Source organism: Phocoena phocoena, chromosome 3 (genome assembly GCF_963924675.1).
Source record: "Phocoena phocoena chromosome 3, mPhoPho1.1, whole genome shotgun sequence".
Lineage (NCBI taxonomy): Eukaryota > Metazoa > Chordata > Mammalia > Artiodactyla > Phocoenidae > Phocoena > Phocoena phocoena.
The window spans coordinates 112,762,041-112,777,866 of NC_089221.1; the positions used below are offsets into that span (position 1 = coordinate 112,762,041).

Sequence of the window (15,826 nt, forward strand, 5' to 3'; positions counted from 1 at the left end):
TTCATAAGGCCTTTGTCCTGTTACATATCTCCAGAACCAAAAATTGACCAGGAAATCTAGATTACAGTGTTGTTATTTAGAGAGAAATTAAGTAACCAAGTCCTTATACTCTTCTCTTTTCAACTGAAGACATTATAAAGGCTACTTACTTTGAAATTATATATCTTTAGACTCCTTTAGGTGCTAATCATTTACCTGCAAGCATGAGTGGATTAAGTCTACATCCAGAGGGGCTAAGGGTTATCAATCTACTTCAAGAAAGAAACATGCTTCCATTGACACCTTTGCAGCCTCCTGTTCCAAATTTGCATGAAGATATTCAGAAACTCAACTGTAACCCAGAGTAAGGCTTCAAACAGCGCTTCTTATTAAATATGACATTTTACTTGTTCTAAAATTCTTCCAGATTATTTTTGAGCTTCATGTGTTACGAACAAGCTATACAAATGTATTAATTTATGAAAGTAGTTCTGCATGCAGAAAACAGCGCTTTGTTAGTTGCTTACTTGATATTTGAAATATTCTAAGTCAAGAAATAGAGGGCTTCCCCGGTGGCACAGTGGTTGAGAGTCTGCCTGCCGATGCAGGGGACGTAGGTTTGTGTCCCGGTCCGGGAAGATCCCACATGCCGCGGAGCAGTTGGGCCCTTGAGCCATGGCCGCTGAGCCTGCGCGTCCGGAGCCTGTGCTCCGCAACGGGAGAGGCCACAGCAGTGGGAGGCCCGCATACCACTAAAAAAGAAAGAAATAGAGTTGTAACCCCTGATCTGATAGCTACTCTTATCAGCTCTCATGGGACTATGATATTCATTATCATTATGGTGATTACATTATATTTTCAAAGTCCAAAGGACAGAGACTTGATTCTATATAATCCTTTATTTGATCTCATTTTAAATTGTTTTTCATAACCAACATAATTATAATACTCTTTTCTCTCTTAAAATTGATTGTGAGTTTAAGTGTATATGAAGACTTTCTGATAAACTGAATTTTGTTATTTTTATTTATTGTAAAAATTTATTATTTATTTGGCTGCATTGGGTCTTAGTTGCAGCATGTGAGATCTTCTGTTGCGGTGTAGGGGCTCTTCTCTAGTTGTTGTGCACAGGCTCCAGAGTGTGTGGGCTCAGTAGTTGCAGCGCTCGGGCTCCAGAGTGCGTGGGCTCTCTAGTTATGGTGTGTGGGCTCCAGAGCACATGGGCTTAGTTGCCCTGCAGTATGTGGGATCTTAGTTGCCCAACTAGGGATCAAACCATTGTCCCCTGCATTGGAAGGTGGATTCTTTTTTTAAAAAAATTATTTATTTGTTTTGGCTGTGTTGCGTCTTCGTTTCTGTTCATGGGCTTTCTTTAGTTGCGGCGAGCGGGGGCCACTCTTCATTGCGGTGTGCGGGCCTCTCACTGTCGCGGCCTCTCTTGTTGCGGAGCACAAGCTCCAGATGCGCAGGCTCAGTAGTTATGGCTCACGGGCCTAGTTGCTCCGCGGCATGTGGGATCTTCCCAGACCAGGGCTCGAACCTGTGTACCCTGCATTGGCAGGCAGACTCTCAACCACTGCGCCACCAGGGAAGCCCCTGGAAGGCGGATTCTTAACCACTGGACCACCAGGGAAGTCCCTGAATTTTTTTTTAATTAATTAATTTTTATTTTTGGCTGCGTTGGGTCTTCATTGCTACACGTGGGCTTTCTCTAGTTGTGGTGAGCGGGGGCTACTCTTTGTTGTGGTGCATGGGCTTCTCACTGTAGTGGCTTCTTTTGTTGCAGAGCACAGGCTTTAGGTGCACGGGCTTCAGTAGTTGTGGCATACGGGCTCAGTAGTTGTGGCACGTGGGCTCAGTAGTTGTGGCTCGCGGGCTCTAGAACGCAGGCTCAGTAGTTGTAGCACAGGGGCTTAGTTGCTCCGCGGCATGTGGGATATTCCCTGCGTTGGCAGGCGGATTCTTAACTACTGAGCCACCGAAATTGGGAAGCCCAATTTTGTTATTTTTAAATAGTCTTTTTAAAACCATCAGTAAAACTGAGCTTTTCAGTAATACACTTAACTTTTTTTTTAAGATTTATTATTTATTTATTTATTTATTTAATTTTTGGCTGCATTGGGTCTAGTTGCAGTACTTAGAATCTTCCTTGAGGCATGCAGGATCCTTCATCTCAGTGCAGGGGCTCTTCGTTGTGGTGCACGGGCTTCTCGTTGTGGCGAGTAGCTTTTCTCTTCTGTAGTGGCATGCAGGCTCCAGGGCGCATGGGCTCTGTATTTGTGGCACGCAGGATCTCGTTGAGGTGTGCGTGAGCTCAGTAGTTGTGGCATGCAGGCTTAGTTGCCCTGAGGCATGTTGGATCTTAGTTTTCTGACCAGGGATTGAACCCGTGTCCCCTGCATTGTAAGGCAGATTCTTTACCACTGGACCACCAGGGAAAGTCCCAGTAATACGCTTAACTTTGCACGTGCAAATTTGGGTCATCACCTTTAAATTCCAGTGCCATCTAGATTTATATAAAGAAAAATAAGTTCTTTGGTAGTCTAGACTGTCTTATGCACAAGCTGAGAAGAAAATTTGTTTTAGTTATAGAAAATGGGATTATAACCGTCTACCCTTTCTTTCTGAATAAGATTTAAATATTTAAAAAGGATAAAATTTGTGAGGGTCTATTGAAATACTTCATTTGTAATCTGATCCAATGTTAAAATGTGTACCTTTTAAGTCTTTTTATTTTTGTCCAAAAATAGTCATAGTAACAACTGACAAATGATTTTTACATTGATATAGGTTATTCCGATGCACACTGACTAGCATTCCTCAGACTCAGGCCTTACTGAATAAAGCCAAACTTCCTCTGGGACTGCTGCTTCATCCTTTTAAAGACCTAGTGGTATGTTTTACTAGCGAAAGTAAATGTTTTGTGGAAAATTATCTTGGTGGTAAGGAATTTTTTATAATAGTGCAAGAATTTGTTTGAGCTATCTTTAGGAATTTGACCATTGGCCGATTCCTCTTGTATTTCAGCCAAAAATATTATCAAACGCTTTCACAAAGAGATAAAATAAACATATTGTTGAAAAATTCAGGAGGTACTGAATAGAATAGAGGTACTGAAGAAAATAAATAAATGAACCATACTGTTTTAACAAGCTATAAATTGTTTACCCATTAAAATACTTTACCCATTCTCCCAGTTCTTCCATTCTTGGAGTAAAATCTGTTGCTTTAAGAAGCTGTTTCCAAAAAGAAGAAGAAGAAAAGAAAAGAAGCCCTTCTACTTTTGTCCTAAGGCTCTGGGACCTTGACATGTGACCACATACGGTTTGAGAGAATCAGTCCATAAGTGAAGTGACTTTCCCAATACAAACCTCCTTTTGGTAATAGGATTGTATTGCCTTTACTGATTTTTGACTTTAACTTTAGATCTTTTAAAACGTTGGATAAACTTTAAATAGGAGCATAATTGCGAAGTCCAATAAAATATTTAAATATAATTTAACCATACCTTACTTTGTGACAGTTCTTTTATGAGAACTTAGTAGCCTGTTAATATAACATGAAGAAACTTCCTAATGATTTAATTAGTCATTTTTTTAGAATATTGATCCTTCCTTCACCATTCATCTCACAGATATGTTGTAAATTTACTATGTTGGTTTTGTAATGTAAACTTTTAATGAGAAAATAAATACTTTTTAAAAGGCAAAATTTAATGAGAATGGTCCTGGGGAAAATCACTAGGGTTTAAGAACCAGTACATTTCATTACATAATTTTTTATTTGGCAGCTTGGACACATTTTTTTACCCTAGTTTTTTCTCTAAAATTATAATATCCCAACAATTATTTGGAAGGTATGGATTAATTGCTTGACCTTTAGACATGATCATCATTGTCTTTAATAATTTAGTCCCTTTTTTTCAGCAATTGCCTGTGGTTACCTCTAGTACAATTGTGAGATGCCGTTCATGCAGGACATACATCAACCCTTTTGTCAGCTTTCTTGATCAAAGGAGATGGAAATGTAACTTATGTTACCGAGTCAATGATGGTATGTTTTTTTTTTAAAACATTTAAACATTTCTACATGCATTGTAGGGAAATCAGATAACACAAATGTGAAGTTAAAAAACAAAACAAAACCCGGTCTTATTTACCCGTAATCCTTTCACTCAGATATAACTTCTTTTAACTATTTTCTAGGCATTTATACTTATATATAAATAATTATATACTACCTAAGCAAAAAATGTGATAATACTAGTTTGATACCACTTTTTTACATTTATTCTATTGGGTATATAATAAATGGCATATTTCATGGTATTATTTAAGCCTGTAATTTAAGAAATATTTTTATTTAGAAATTGTCCCATGCCTTTTCTCTAGGGTGAAAGAAAATAAGCCCACAGAGTAGCTGCCATTAGCTTCATTCACTGCTGTATGAAGGGAGGTGGGCAGTGCTAGAAGGTTAGTTGAATGTAGTTTTTTTAGTAGCTGATGAGGAGGGGATCTTCTTCAGTAACTGTTTCACAATTTATATTTGAGGAATATCATCTAACCAACAACATTCTATTAGGATTAGAGAAGAAAAAAAGGGCATGCCGTTACCCACATTGAAAATTTGGTCTCTGTTTAGAAGGAAATTTCATTAAGCATTGGGAAATAGAGGAACTTGAGAGATTTTTTTTTTTTTTTTTTTTTTGCGGTATGTGGGCCTCTCACTGTTGTAGCCTCTCCCATTGCGGAGCACAGTCTCCGGACGTGCAGGCTCAGCGGCCATGGCTCATGGGCCCAGCCGCTCCGCGGTATGTGGGATCTTCCCAGACCAGGGCACGAACCCATATCCCCTGCATCGGCAGGCGGACACTTGAGAGATTTTTTATAACCATTTTTATTGTTTGTGTTTTTAGAGTAGAAGAAGTGAGGGTAGAAAAAGAGCATTCTTTTTACTCTGTAATAATGTAGAAAATGTATGTCTTTATAGTGTTTAGTACACTTTTAAAATCTTATGTATATATGCTTCAATATATGAAATTAAATTATGATAAGGGTTGAAGTCACTTTTGTGTGCAGCCCAGACCATTTCATGAACTATGGCTTACCCTTTAGCATATATAGGAATTTGAATTTTTACACAGTTCCTGGGAAGATAGATGAAATGATAATTAACACATTATTGAGGGGGGGATTTTTTCAGAAACCAACGCCTGCGGCTGTAATATGTCTCTGGTCAAAAATGTGTTAATTTAGAAAATACTCTTTGAGCACTAGTGTTTTATAGGCAGTAGGCAACTGATATTCCATAGAGGTCTTATAACTATTGAAACTCACCGTACCCTTAGGCTTTAACCTTTGAAGTATTTTACCATAGCTTTCTAGGGGCAACCAGAGTCTGTACATTTCATACGTCAAATGTTATCATCCATGTACCACTGTGAAATTTAAGACAAAGTTTAGTCTTGCATTTAAGAAAATAATTAGCATTTAATGATTTTTTATCATCCTTTCAAACTACTTTAGGAAAGCAGCTTTCCAAGAATTAAGAGAAAAAAGGATATTAGAAAAAAAAAAAAGGATATTAGAAGATAGGGAAAGAAAAATCATAGTGCTTGTGGTTGTAAAAGCAAAACATACTTAGTGCCATTCAGTGTGGAGGGGAATTGAATGGGACTCAAAAACAAAGTATATTTAACCCTTAATATTTAGTCTATATTGAATTATTTATAAATTCCTAAATTAAAAAAAACAGCCAAATGCAAGCTATATTAAACTTAATCCTTTCAGTTTTAACATTATATATTGTTAACTCACATAGTTCCTGAAGAATTCATGTACAACCCTTTGACCAGAGTCTATGGAGAACCTCATAGAAGACCTGAAGTTCAAAATGCTACTATTGAGTTTATGGCTCCTTCAGAATACATGGTAAACTTTCATTTTTTATATAGCACAAATATTTCATTATACCTGGTTTTAAATAAAATATAAAATCCTTTAACCAAAATTTTATATTTTTAATTTATAAAAGTTATCCTTGTTCATTATAAAAGTAGTTAATTTGTATATAAGGGTAAGTTTGAAAAGTAAAAGTGTAAAGTTCCACTTATGTTTCTTGGGCATCCATCCAGAAATTTGCAATATATTATTGGGATCATACTTACTTTTAGGTCACTTCCAGTTTTTTCTGTTACAAATAATTATGTGATGCACATCATCTTTGCAACTACTTTTATACACTCGTGTGAATATCTCAGGTCTTGCATTTGAAAAGATAATAATTATGCCTAATGTTTAACTAGCACTATGCATTTTATAAAGCACTTATATATTTTTGATTATCACAAATAACTCTTAAGCTGTTAATCCTGTTTTATGGATGTGAAACAAATTTAGTTAGGTGACTTTCCAGTTCTTTAGCAGGTGCTAGAGGTCTCATAAAAATTTAGGATTTTTGATTTGATTTCCCTTTCCGCATGCAATAATTGCCTCTCAGGAAAGGGAATATGAAGGTAAGTTTTAATACCAACTTTTAATATTTTATTTTAGTATATTTTTGTGGGATAGTCTCTATCTGGTCAGTTGGGGCCATTTTAGTATAGATATTTTGAAGATTCAGTCTCTTTTCATCACATAGAAATTTCAGTGTAGAAAACATTTTTGTGACACTTAAATGGCTGGTGATCGCTTTCTGTAGTGTAGCTGTCCCTCTGTTGAATTAAAACCAAAAAATCAGAAGCATTTGTTCTTTTGAATTGGCCTTCCTGGGTTTCTTTAACTTCCAGGTTTTGTAAAAATGGCTTCCTTTAAATTTGGAAATTTGCCTATAGCAAGAGGTTTTCTTCCTTCCTGACTTACCTCTTGGGCAACAGATTCTATGGATTTTGCAAGTGATACGTGCAAAATAATATAAAAGTTAGTATACTACACGTGGAGTTCTGATTGTGGTTATTTGGTGCTTTTTATTTTATTTTATTATTATTTTTATTGAAAAAATACTTTTTATTTTGAGACAATTTTAAACTTATATAAGGATGGTAAAAATAGCACCAAGAGTCCACCCAGCTACCCCTAATGTAAACATTTTATGTAGCTCTAGGACAGTCATCAAGCTTAAATTAACACTAGCACAACATTATGAATGAAACTACGGACTTTACTTGGATTTCACTAGTTTTTCCACTTAACATCCTTTCTCTGTCCCAGGATTCAGTCCACATTGCATTTAGTTTCTGTTCCTTTAGTCTGCTCCCATCTGTGGCAGTTCCTTAGCTTTTTCTTGTCTTTCATGAACGAGCCTTTTTTTTTTTAATTAATTTTTATTGGAATATAGTTGCTTTACAATGTTGTGTTAGTTTCTGCTGTACAGCAAAGTGAATCAGTTATATGTATACGTATATCCCCTCTTTTTTAGATTTCCTTCCCATTTAGGTCACCACAGATCACTGCGTAGGGTTCCCTGTGCTAAACAGTAGGTGCTCATTAGTTATCTATTTTATGCACAGTAGTGTATATCAGTCAATCCCAATCTCCCATTTTGTACCTGCCTCCCCACCCCGCCCCAGCTTTTTACTGAATTGAAAACAAATCTTTGAACTTGGAAGTTTAAAATATACTTGTACATTTTTCTGGAACTTGGCTGAAGTGTGTTGATTAAATAACCAGCTCAGGCTAACTTGATTTGTCATTTTCAGAGCTGTACATTTCCCTAAATTGTGAAATATAATGTACATATGGAAAAGCCTATAAAACATAAATATGTAGGTTACCAAATAATCATAGCACCACTGTTGCACCACACAGGTCAAGAAATTGAACATTACCGATGCTCATAAATACCTTTCTGATCACATTTCTTCCTCTTCCTGTCCTAGAAAAAAATACTCTTCTGACCTATGATAATCATATCCTCATTGTCCTTTTTCTAAGTATGCATCTGAAGAAAACTTCTTTCTATATTATTTTCTTGATGTATTATTATTTATTGTGGTCTCCACTTCTGTAAATAATGCTTATTTTATTCTTTTGCTATATAGACACAACAAATGGTAAGTTTAAATTTAATTCTATTAATTGTATTTAATGAGATCCTTTTTCTCCTTCAGTTACGACCACCTCAACCTCCAGTGTACCTTTTTGTATTTGATGTGTCTCACAATGCAGTTGAAACTGGATACTTGAATTCAGTTTGCCAGAGTTTGTTAGACAATCTGGATTTGTAAGTATCTTAATTCAGGTTAAATTATAAACGGTGTTTGTAAAATGAATAAGTAGTTTCAAACTATATTTTAAAAGTTATGTAATTATGTTCTAAAAGTCCACTTAAATCAGTAGATAACTTTAGGCCTCACTTTCTCTGAGAAACATTAATTTATTTTAACTTTTTATTATGGAAAAATTTCAAATATGTAGTAAATAGAAAGAATGTAATGAAGTTCCAGTTACCCATCCTTCAACTTCAATATTTTTAGCATTCAGCTGTTTTTGCCTCATCTAACCCTGCCCTTCCCCCTTTTTTCCCTAGAGTGTTTTAATACAAATCTCAGTCAGTATATCATTTACCTAGAAATACTTGGAATTATTTTTAACCCTAACTAAAATATGAGAATCACATCAAACAAAATTAGCAATAATTCCATAGTGTGATATAATACCCAGTTCAATTTTTGTTCCTGGTTGTCTCCAGAATGTCTTTTTACTGTGGGTTTGTTGAAATAAGAATCTAAACAGTAGCTACGCATTGCATTTTCTGGTTATATCTCTTAAGCCTCTTAAAATAACTGTACTTTAAGTGGTTCTTAGATACTTAGTGTAACACGTAAAAGCTAATGTGACCTTTCAGTGTAATGAAATACTATTGTGCTCTTTGTGTGTAAGGAAGAGTGTGTAGGACCAAATCTCATCAGAAGTGGACTAACTCCCTCACCTTGGCGAAGGGCATTCTTGTTCTTATCAGCATTTGTATTTTTAATGTTGTAGGTTATGTATGGGGATTGTCTGTTGATGAGAGAGTTCACTGACTCACCCAAGCATGAACAACAAAAATGAAAACTAGTTTGTCTTTCCCCTTATGAAACTATGGTCTACGTATTTAAGTTCTTCAAAAACAGATCTTTCTGTTGATCATCTTAAATGAATGCATTAAACAATATAAAAAGAGGTTTGGGCAATGTTTTTTTAAAGATCTGCAGTTCATAAATTTATATTACATTTTAGAGTTGGTGTTTGGTAATTTTTTTGAAGTATTTTTTATAAATTAAAATCATCTACAAACTTCTGTATATACTTTCCAGTATTTTTTATATCTCATTTCCTAAGTGATTGATATAACTTTATATAGTATAATGAATTTTGGATTGCTGTATTATTGCTGGGTTTTGTTGATTGTTTGACTTATATATAGTGTTTTCTTTTGAGTAGTGTATGTTTTCATGGTGATTAAACATTGCACGGGTTAAAAACATTTATGTTGGGGCAGTTTTCATAACATAGAAGTAGATATTTGTATTTAACTCTTTGCAGATATTTTAGGTATATATGTATATGGGAAAACTACAAAATACTCTTCTGAATTTGTTTTTAGGCTTCCTGGCAACACTAGGACAAAAATTGGCTTCATAACATTTGATAGTACAATCCACTTCTACAGCCTTCAAGAAGGTCTATCTCAACCTCAGATGCTAATAGTTTCAGATATTGAAGGTATATATTATATACTTAAAATTATTGAACTGCCTGAGGAGCTTTTAGTTTTAGAAATATTTCATGACTGTTCAACAAACTAGCAGCATATGGTGTGATTCTACTATACTGAGGAAAACCTTGAGTATAAAATCATAAGATTTTTGGAATTATAAGAATCCCTCAGGGCTTCCCTGGTGGCGCAGTGGTTGAGAGTCCGCCTGCCGATACAGGGGACACGGGTTCGTGCCCCGGTCTGGGAAGATCCCACATGCCGCGGAGCGGCTGGGCCCATGAGCCATGGCCGCTGAGCCTGCGCGTCTGGAGCCTGTGCTCCGCAACGGGAGAGGCCACAACAGTGAGAGGCCCGCGTACCGCAAAAAAAAAAAAAAAAAAAAAAAAGAGTCCCTCAGTCAAATCTCTCATTTTATAGAAGAGGAAACAGAATTATGGAGGTAAAGTGAGTTCTGAACAAGTCAACAAAAGACAAGTTAATGTTAAAGGTCATTCAAGAAGTATTTGAGGATAGACCTAGATTAATTGAACAGAATAGAGAGCCCAGAAATAAGCCCTCACAAATATGTTCAGTTGATTTTTGATAAGGACACCAAGACCATTCAATGGGGAAAAGACAGTCTTTTCAACAAATGGTTCTGGGAAAACCAAACATGCAAAAGAATGAAGTTAGACCCTTACCATAAACCATATAAAAAAAAATTAACTCAGTGGATCAAAGACCTAAACTTAAGAACTAAAACTCTGTAAAACTCTTAGAAGGAAACATAGGGGAAAATCTTAATGACATTGGGTTCGGCAGTGATTTCTTGATATGACACTAAAAGCAGAAGCAACAAAAGAAAAAATAAATAAGTTGGATGTTATCACTGTTAAAATACTTTTGTATATGAAAGAAAACTGTCAAGAGAGTAAAAAGTCACAAAATGGGAGAAAATATATGCATATGCAAATCACACATATGATGAAGGATTAATATAAAGAGCTTCTCAACTCAGCAACAACAACAAGAAAACACAATTCAAAAATGGATGAAGGACTCAAATAGACAATTCTCCAAAGATGTACAAATGACCAATAAACACATGAAAAAATGCTCAACATTATTAATCACTAAAGAAATGCAAATCAAAATCACAATGAGATACCACTTCACATCCATTAGAATGGTTATTATTTTTTAAAAAATGGAAAATAAATGGCTGGCAAGGATGTGGAAACATTGGGACTGTTGTATATTGCTGGTGGGAATGTAGCATGGTGCAGTATTATGGAAAACAATTTGGCAGTTCCTCAAAAAGTTAGACATAGAATTACCATTATGATCTACCAATTCTGCTTCCCAGTATATACCTAAAAGAATTGAAAGCAGAAACTCAAACAAATACTCATACACCAATGTTCATAGCAACATTATTCACAGTAGCCAAAAGTTGGAAACAACCTAAGTATCCATCAAGAGATGATTTGTTAAATAATGTGGTATATACATATAATGGAATATTTTTCATCCCTAAGAATGAAATTCTGATGCATGCTACAACATGAATCAACCTTGAAAACATTATATCAATACTAAGTTAAATAAACCGGATGCAAAAGGACAAAGATTATATGATTCCGTTTATATGAGGTACCGGGAATGGGTGAATTCATAGAGATATAGGTTAGAAAGTAGATTATAGATTACCAGGAGCTTGTGGGAAGGGAGAAATTATTTAATGGGTACTGTTTAGGATGATGAAAATGTTCTGAAAATACATAATGATGATGGTTACACAACACTGTGAATGTACTTAATACTACTGAATTGTACACTTAAAAATGATTAAGGTGATACATTTTGTATATTATGTATATTTTACCACAGTTTAAAAAATTAACTCCAAATGGATCATAAATCTGAGGATGAGACTAAAACTATAAAGTTGTTAAAAGAAAACATAGAAGTAAGTCTTTGTGACCTTGAATTAGGCAGTGATTTCTTAGATATAACACCAAAAGCACAAATACCAAAAGAAAAAACAGATAAGTTGGGCTTCCTAACAATTAAAAACTTTTGGATAAACAGCATGGTCCTACAGTAGAGCACAGGGAACTATATTCAATATCCTGTGATAAACCATAATGGAAAAGAAAATGTATATGTATAACTGAATCACTTTGCTGTACAGCAGAAATTAGCACAACATTGTAAATCAACTATACTTCAATAAACTAAAAAAAAATAAAAATTTTTAAAAGTTAAAAAAGATTAAAACCTTTTGTGTTTCAAAGGATGCCATCATGAAAGTGAAGAATGAGAGAAAATATTTGCAAGTTATGTATCTGATCAAAATATATATCTAGATTATGTAAAAAACTTCTACAACTTATTAAAAAGACAACCTAATTAAAAAGTGGGCAAAGGATTTGAATAGACATGTTTCTATTCAATACACCATATTCAATATTCTGTATATGCAATTGGCTCATAATCCCTTGAAAAGATGCTCCACATCATGAGTTATCAGGGAAATGCAAATGAAAACCACAGTGAAATGCCACATCACACCAGTTAAAAAAAATTCTCAAAACCAAAATTTTTTTGTTGCTCTGAGCATATCTGAATAGCTGGGAAGGTTCCATGAGTATTGGTTTTGGGGTTACAAATAAATTTTAATAAGTAGGCAAGTTTGCAACTATAAAATCTATGAATTAGGAGAATTGACTGTACAACTTTAAAATTAAATAGTTGAATAGAGCCCCCTTCTGTCTTGGTTGTTCCAGGTCTCACAACAGAGCAGCCATGTCAGTCATTCATTTCCCTTATCTATTTACCCAGCTACTTATTTGGCATAAAATAAAATCACTGAACAGGTGATTCTGATGATGGGCCAAGTTGTGAATTTACTGATATGGTCCAGCTTCTCAATTTTATACATGAGCTGATAAATGGAATATCCCTTGCTGGATGTCACATAGCAAAAATTTTTTTAAAGGACAGTAACAAGTATTTGCAAGGATGTGGATAAATTGGAACCCTCATTCACTAGTAGTAGGAATGGAAAATGGTGCTGCCATTAGGGAAATCATTTTGTCAGTTCCTCTGGAAGTTAAACATAGAGTTACCATATAACCAGCAATTTTACTTAATAGGTATATGCTCAAGAAAATTAAAAACATGTCTATACTATAAAGCAACTACACTTCAATTTTTTTAAATTGCTAAATATGAATTATTAAAAATAAAACAATACAGAACATGTCCACACAAAAATGTGTACGTGAATGTTGGTAGCAACTCAGCCAAGAAGTGGAAACAACCCAACATAAACAAAACATAGAATATCCATACAATGAAATGTTTTGTTACTCAGCAATAAAAAAGAATAAAGTACTGATAAATGCTACAACATGGATGAACCTTGAACACATGAAGCTAAGTGTAAGAAGCCAGTCACAAAGGACCTCATCGTGTGACTCCATTAATATGAAATGTTGAGAATAGGCCAATCCAGAGACAGAAAGTGGCTGCCTAGAGCTGTGGGAGTTGATGGGGAATTGAGGAATGACTGGTAATTGGTGTGGGGTTCCCTTTTGGGATGATGAAAAGGATCTGGAATTAGTGGTGTTAGTGGTACAACTATGCATATATTAAAAAATCACTGAATTGTATCTTCTGCAAGGGTAAATTTTATGGTATGTGAATTATATCTTAAAAGTTTTATTAAAATCTGTTTAATTTTAAAGAAAAAGGAAGAAATCTAAACAATAGTACATTTTTAATATGATAAAGTAAATATTTAATGTTTCAAATTATTCGTTGGTGTTATTTTTCATGAACATTATCATGAGCCTTATTTTTGTAATTTTTTAATAAAAAATAGTACAAAAATGTAGAAAGTGAGACCCCTCATAATCCTGCATCACCACCCACATTTCCTTCCCAGTTGCTTCCTTCTAAGAAAGGATATTTACTTCCTAAGAAAGAATAAATTTGAATCCTGAGAAGCTCTTCTGATGTGGCCATTTAGCATACTTCCTGATTCACTTGGCCTCGTGGTCCCATAAGTATAATGGGGGCCTTCTTTATGAGAAAATATGTGCCTTATGAATGACAGAGCTGTTGGTGGGCTGTATTACTTCCATGTCAAGACACAGAATTCTTGTGTGTCATCTTAGTCAACTTTTTTTTTTTAATGCCAAGAGTGTTTCTTTGGCTGGCTTCTGGGGCTAAGCAAGAATTCTAAAGCAGGATTCTAAACTGTCTTTAACCTAAGAAGCAGAGTACTTGTACAAACCTTTACTGAGTGCTTGTGGGTCAGTATTTTCTATTTGGGAGGCTATTTACCTTTTACATGGTAATAGATAAGCTGCAGTAAAAGCCTAAATCAGTGCTCTTTTGGTGACTCTGAACATACGTAGACATTGCTGTACAAATGGAGAAGGTGGCTCTTCTCTAAGTATGGGGGTGGTTAATTATATCACTGTTATGTATTTGGAACATCTTTAACAATTAAGTTTTGTTTAAGAGAAATATTTATTTGTTCTTTCAGATGTTTTTATACCTATGCCAGAGAACTTATTAGTAAATTTAAATGAAAGTAAAGAGGTAAGGGACACTTTCCTATCTGACATGTTTAATTGAAATGTTGAAGGAATATATTTTTAAAACGAACTTTAAGTAGAATTTTGCTTCTCTCTGTGACATTTCTAAGATGTATAGCATTTTATATTTGCAGTTAGTTAAAATTCATCAGATGAACAGCTTTTGATTTTGCCCTTGAACTGATTGCTTTTAAGTTTAATGTATCCATTTGTAGTAGGGTAGAAGATAAGCCTATTCCATAAATGAGAGAAACCTGAAGGAAACCTGCCTTGCCAGCCATTTGGGAAATTGGGAGGGTTGCTGAGATAAGCTTCTGGTCACTACATAGAAGCACTTTAGGCTGCTTTCAGTGCCCTTTGCTTTTCTGATTCACAGAGTGTCATTGGGGTCAGTTCAGAAGAAACTCTTATTACCTGCCTGGAAATTGCCATGACATAATACAGTGAGAGGTGAACAGAATGTGTCTGAAGGGGGGATGTTGTCTACCCTGTACATGCATATATGCCGTAGGGGTAACATTTTAACTAGCAAGTCTATGGTCTCAGCTGTTGGCAATGGTGACTTCGCCATAGTGTGAAGTATTTTTTTCCCATTAACTCTCTTTATTTGTACAACCTAACCTGAATAGGTAGTTGTTATTTGTTTTGTTTTTCTTTTGTAGTAATATTACTAGTTGGCAAATTTACTGGCTATCTTAGATTTTGCAGTAGGGAAGAGTTAAACGCACTTTGGAACTGAAAAGAATAAAGTGTATAGAGGTGATTGAGAAGGCCATATTTCATGGCATTTAAATATGTAAAATCTCTAAACTGTGATGGTTCTTTTGGATACATTTGGACTTATAGTCTTGCTGGACTACTGCATGTGCAAGAACTGTAAGGCCCCAATTTTGATTTGTCTTGCTTGCCAATTTATAATGTTGACTTAAAATGGCTTTCTTGTCATTTGACCAACTTCATTGTTTACTGTACTGTCTGTAGATTCTCTGACCATCATCATGACTCAATGTCTTGTCTATTGTATGAGTCAGTGACTTAATGTGAAAAAAATTTTTTTTTATTGTAACACTCTTGAGTTTTCTTGCTTTATTTCACAAGCTCGTCCAAGATTTACTGAAAACTTTGCCGCAAATGTTCACCAAGACCCTGGAGACCCAGAGTGCCTTGGGTCCAGCCCTTCAGGCTGCCTTTAAGCTGATGTCCCCAACTGGTGGTCGAATGTCTGTTTTTCAAACACAACTCCCAACTCTTGGAGTGGGAGCCCTGAAACCACGAGAGGAACCCAACCAGAGGTCATCTGCTAAGGTTAGAAAGTCATTAAGTGCATGATAAGATTTATGCTGGTGCTTTGTCCCTTTGAGTACAGAGCTTATTTCAAATTTATTTTTCAGTTGTGAAAAGGAGGGAATATAAGGAAATGGATAAAGCGTTTCTCCTCTTTTATGTAGACATTTCTATTTTATTACATTATTTTCTATCTGATTCACCCTTACCTTATGTATAGATCTTTAGCAGGCCATAGCAATGCCACCTGCCTTTGATGAGAAAGTCAGGCAAAC

At 35.1% G+C, this 15,826-nt stretch overlaps 1 protein-coding gene across 1 annotated transcript in view; it reads left to right on the forward strand.

Annotated features, from left to right (window-relative positions):
• The window catches only part of SEC24A (SEC24 homolog A, COPII coat complex component), a 57,965-nt gene that overhangs the window by 19,915 nt on the left and 22,224 nt on the right, over positions 1–15,826 (forward strand). Inside the window, 8 exon segments of the mRNA XM_065873428.1 lie at positions 171–343; positions 2,770–2,872; positions 3,906–4,032; positions 5,800–5,909; positions 8,087–8,199; positions 9,565–9,683; positions 14,216–14,271; positions 15,366–15,617. Of these exon segments, the coding sequence (XP_065729500.1) occupies positions 171–343; positions 2,770–2,872; positions 3,906–4,032; positions 5,800–5,909; positions 8,087–8,199; positions 9,565–9,683; positions 14,216–14,271; positions 15,366–15,617 (1,053 nt within the window).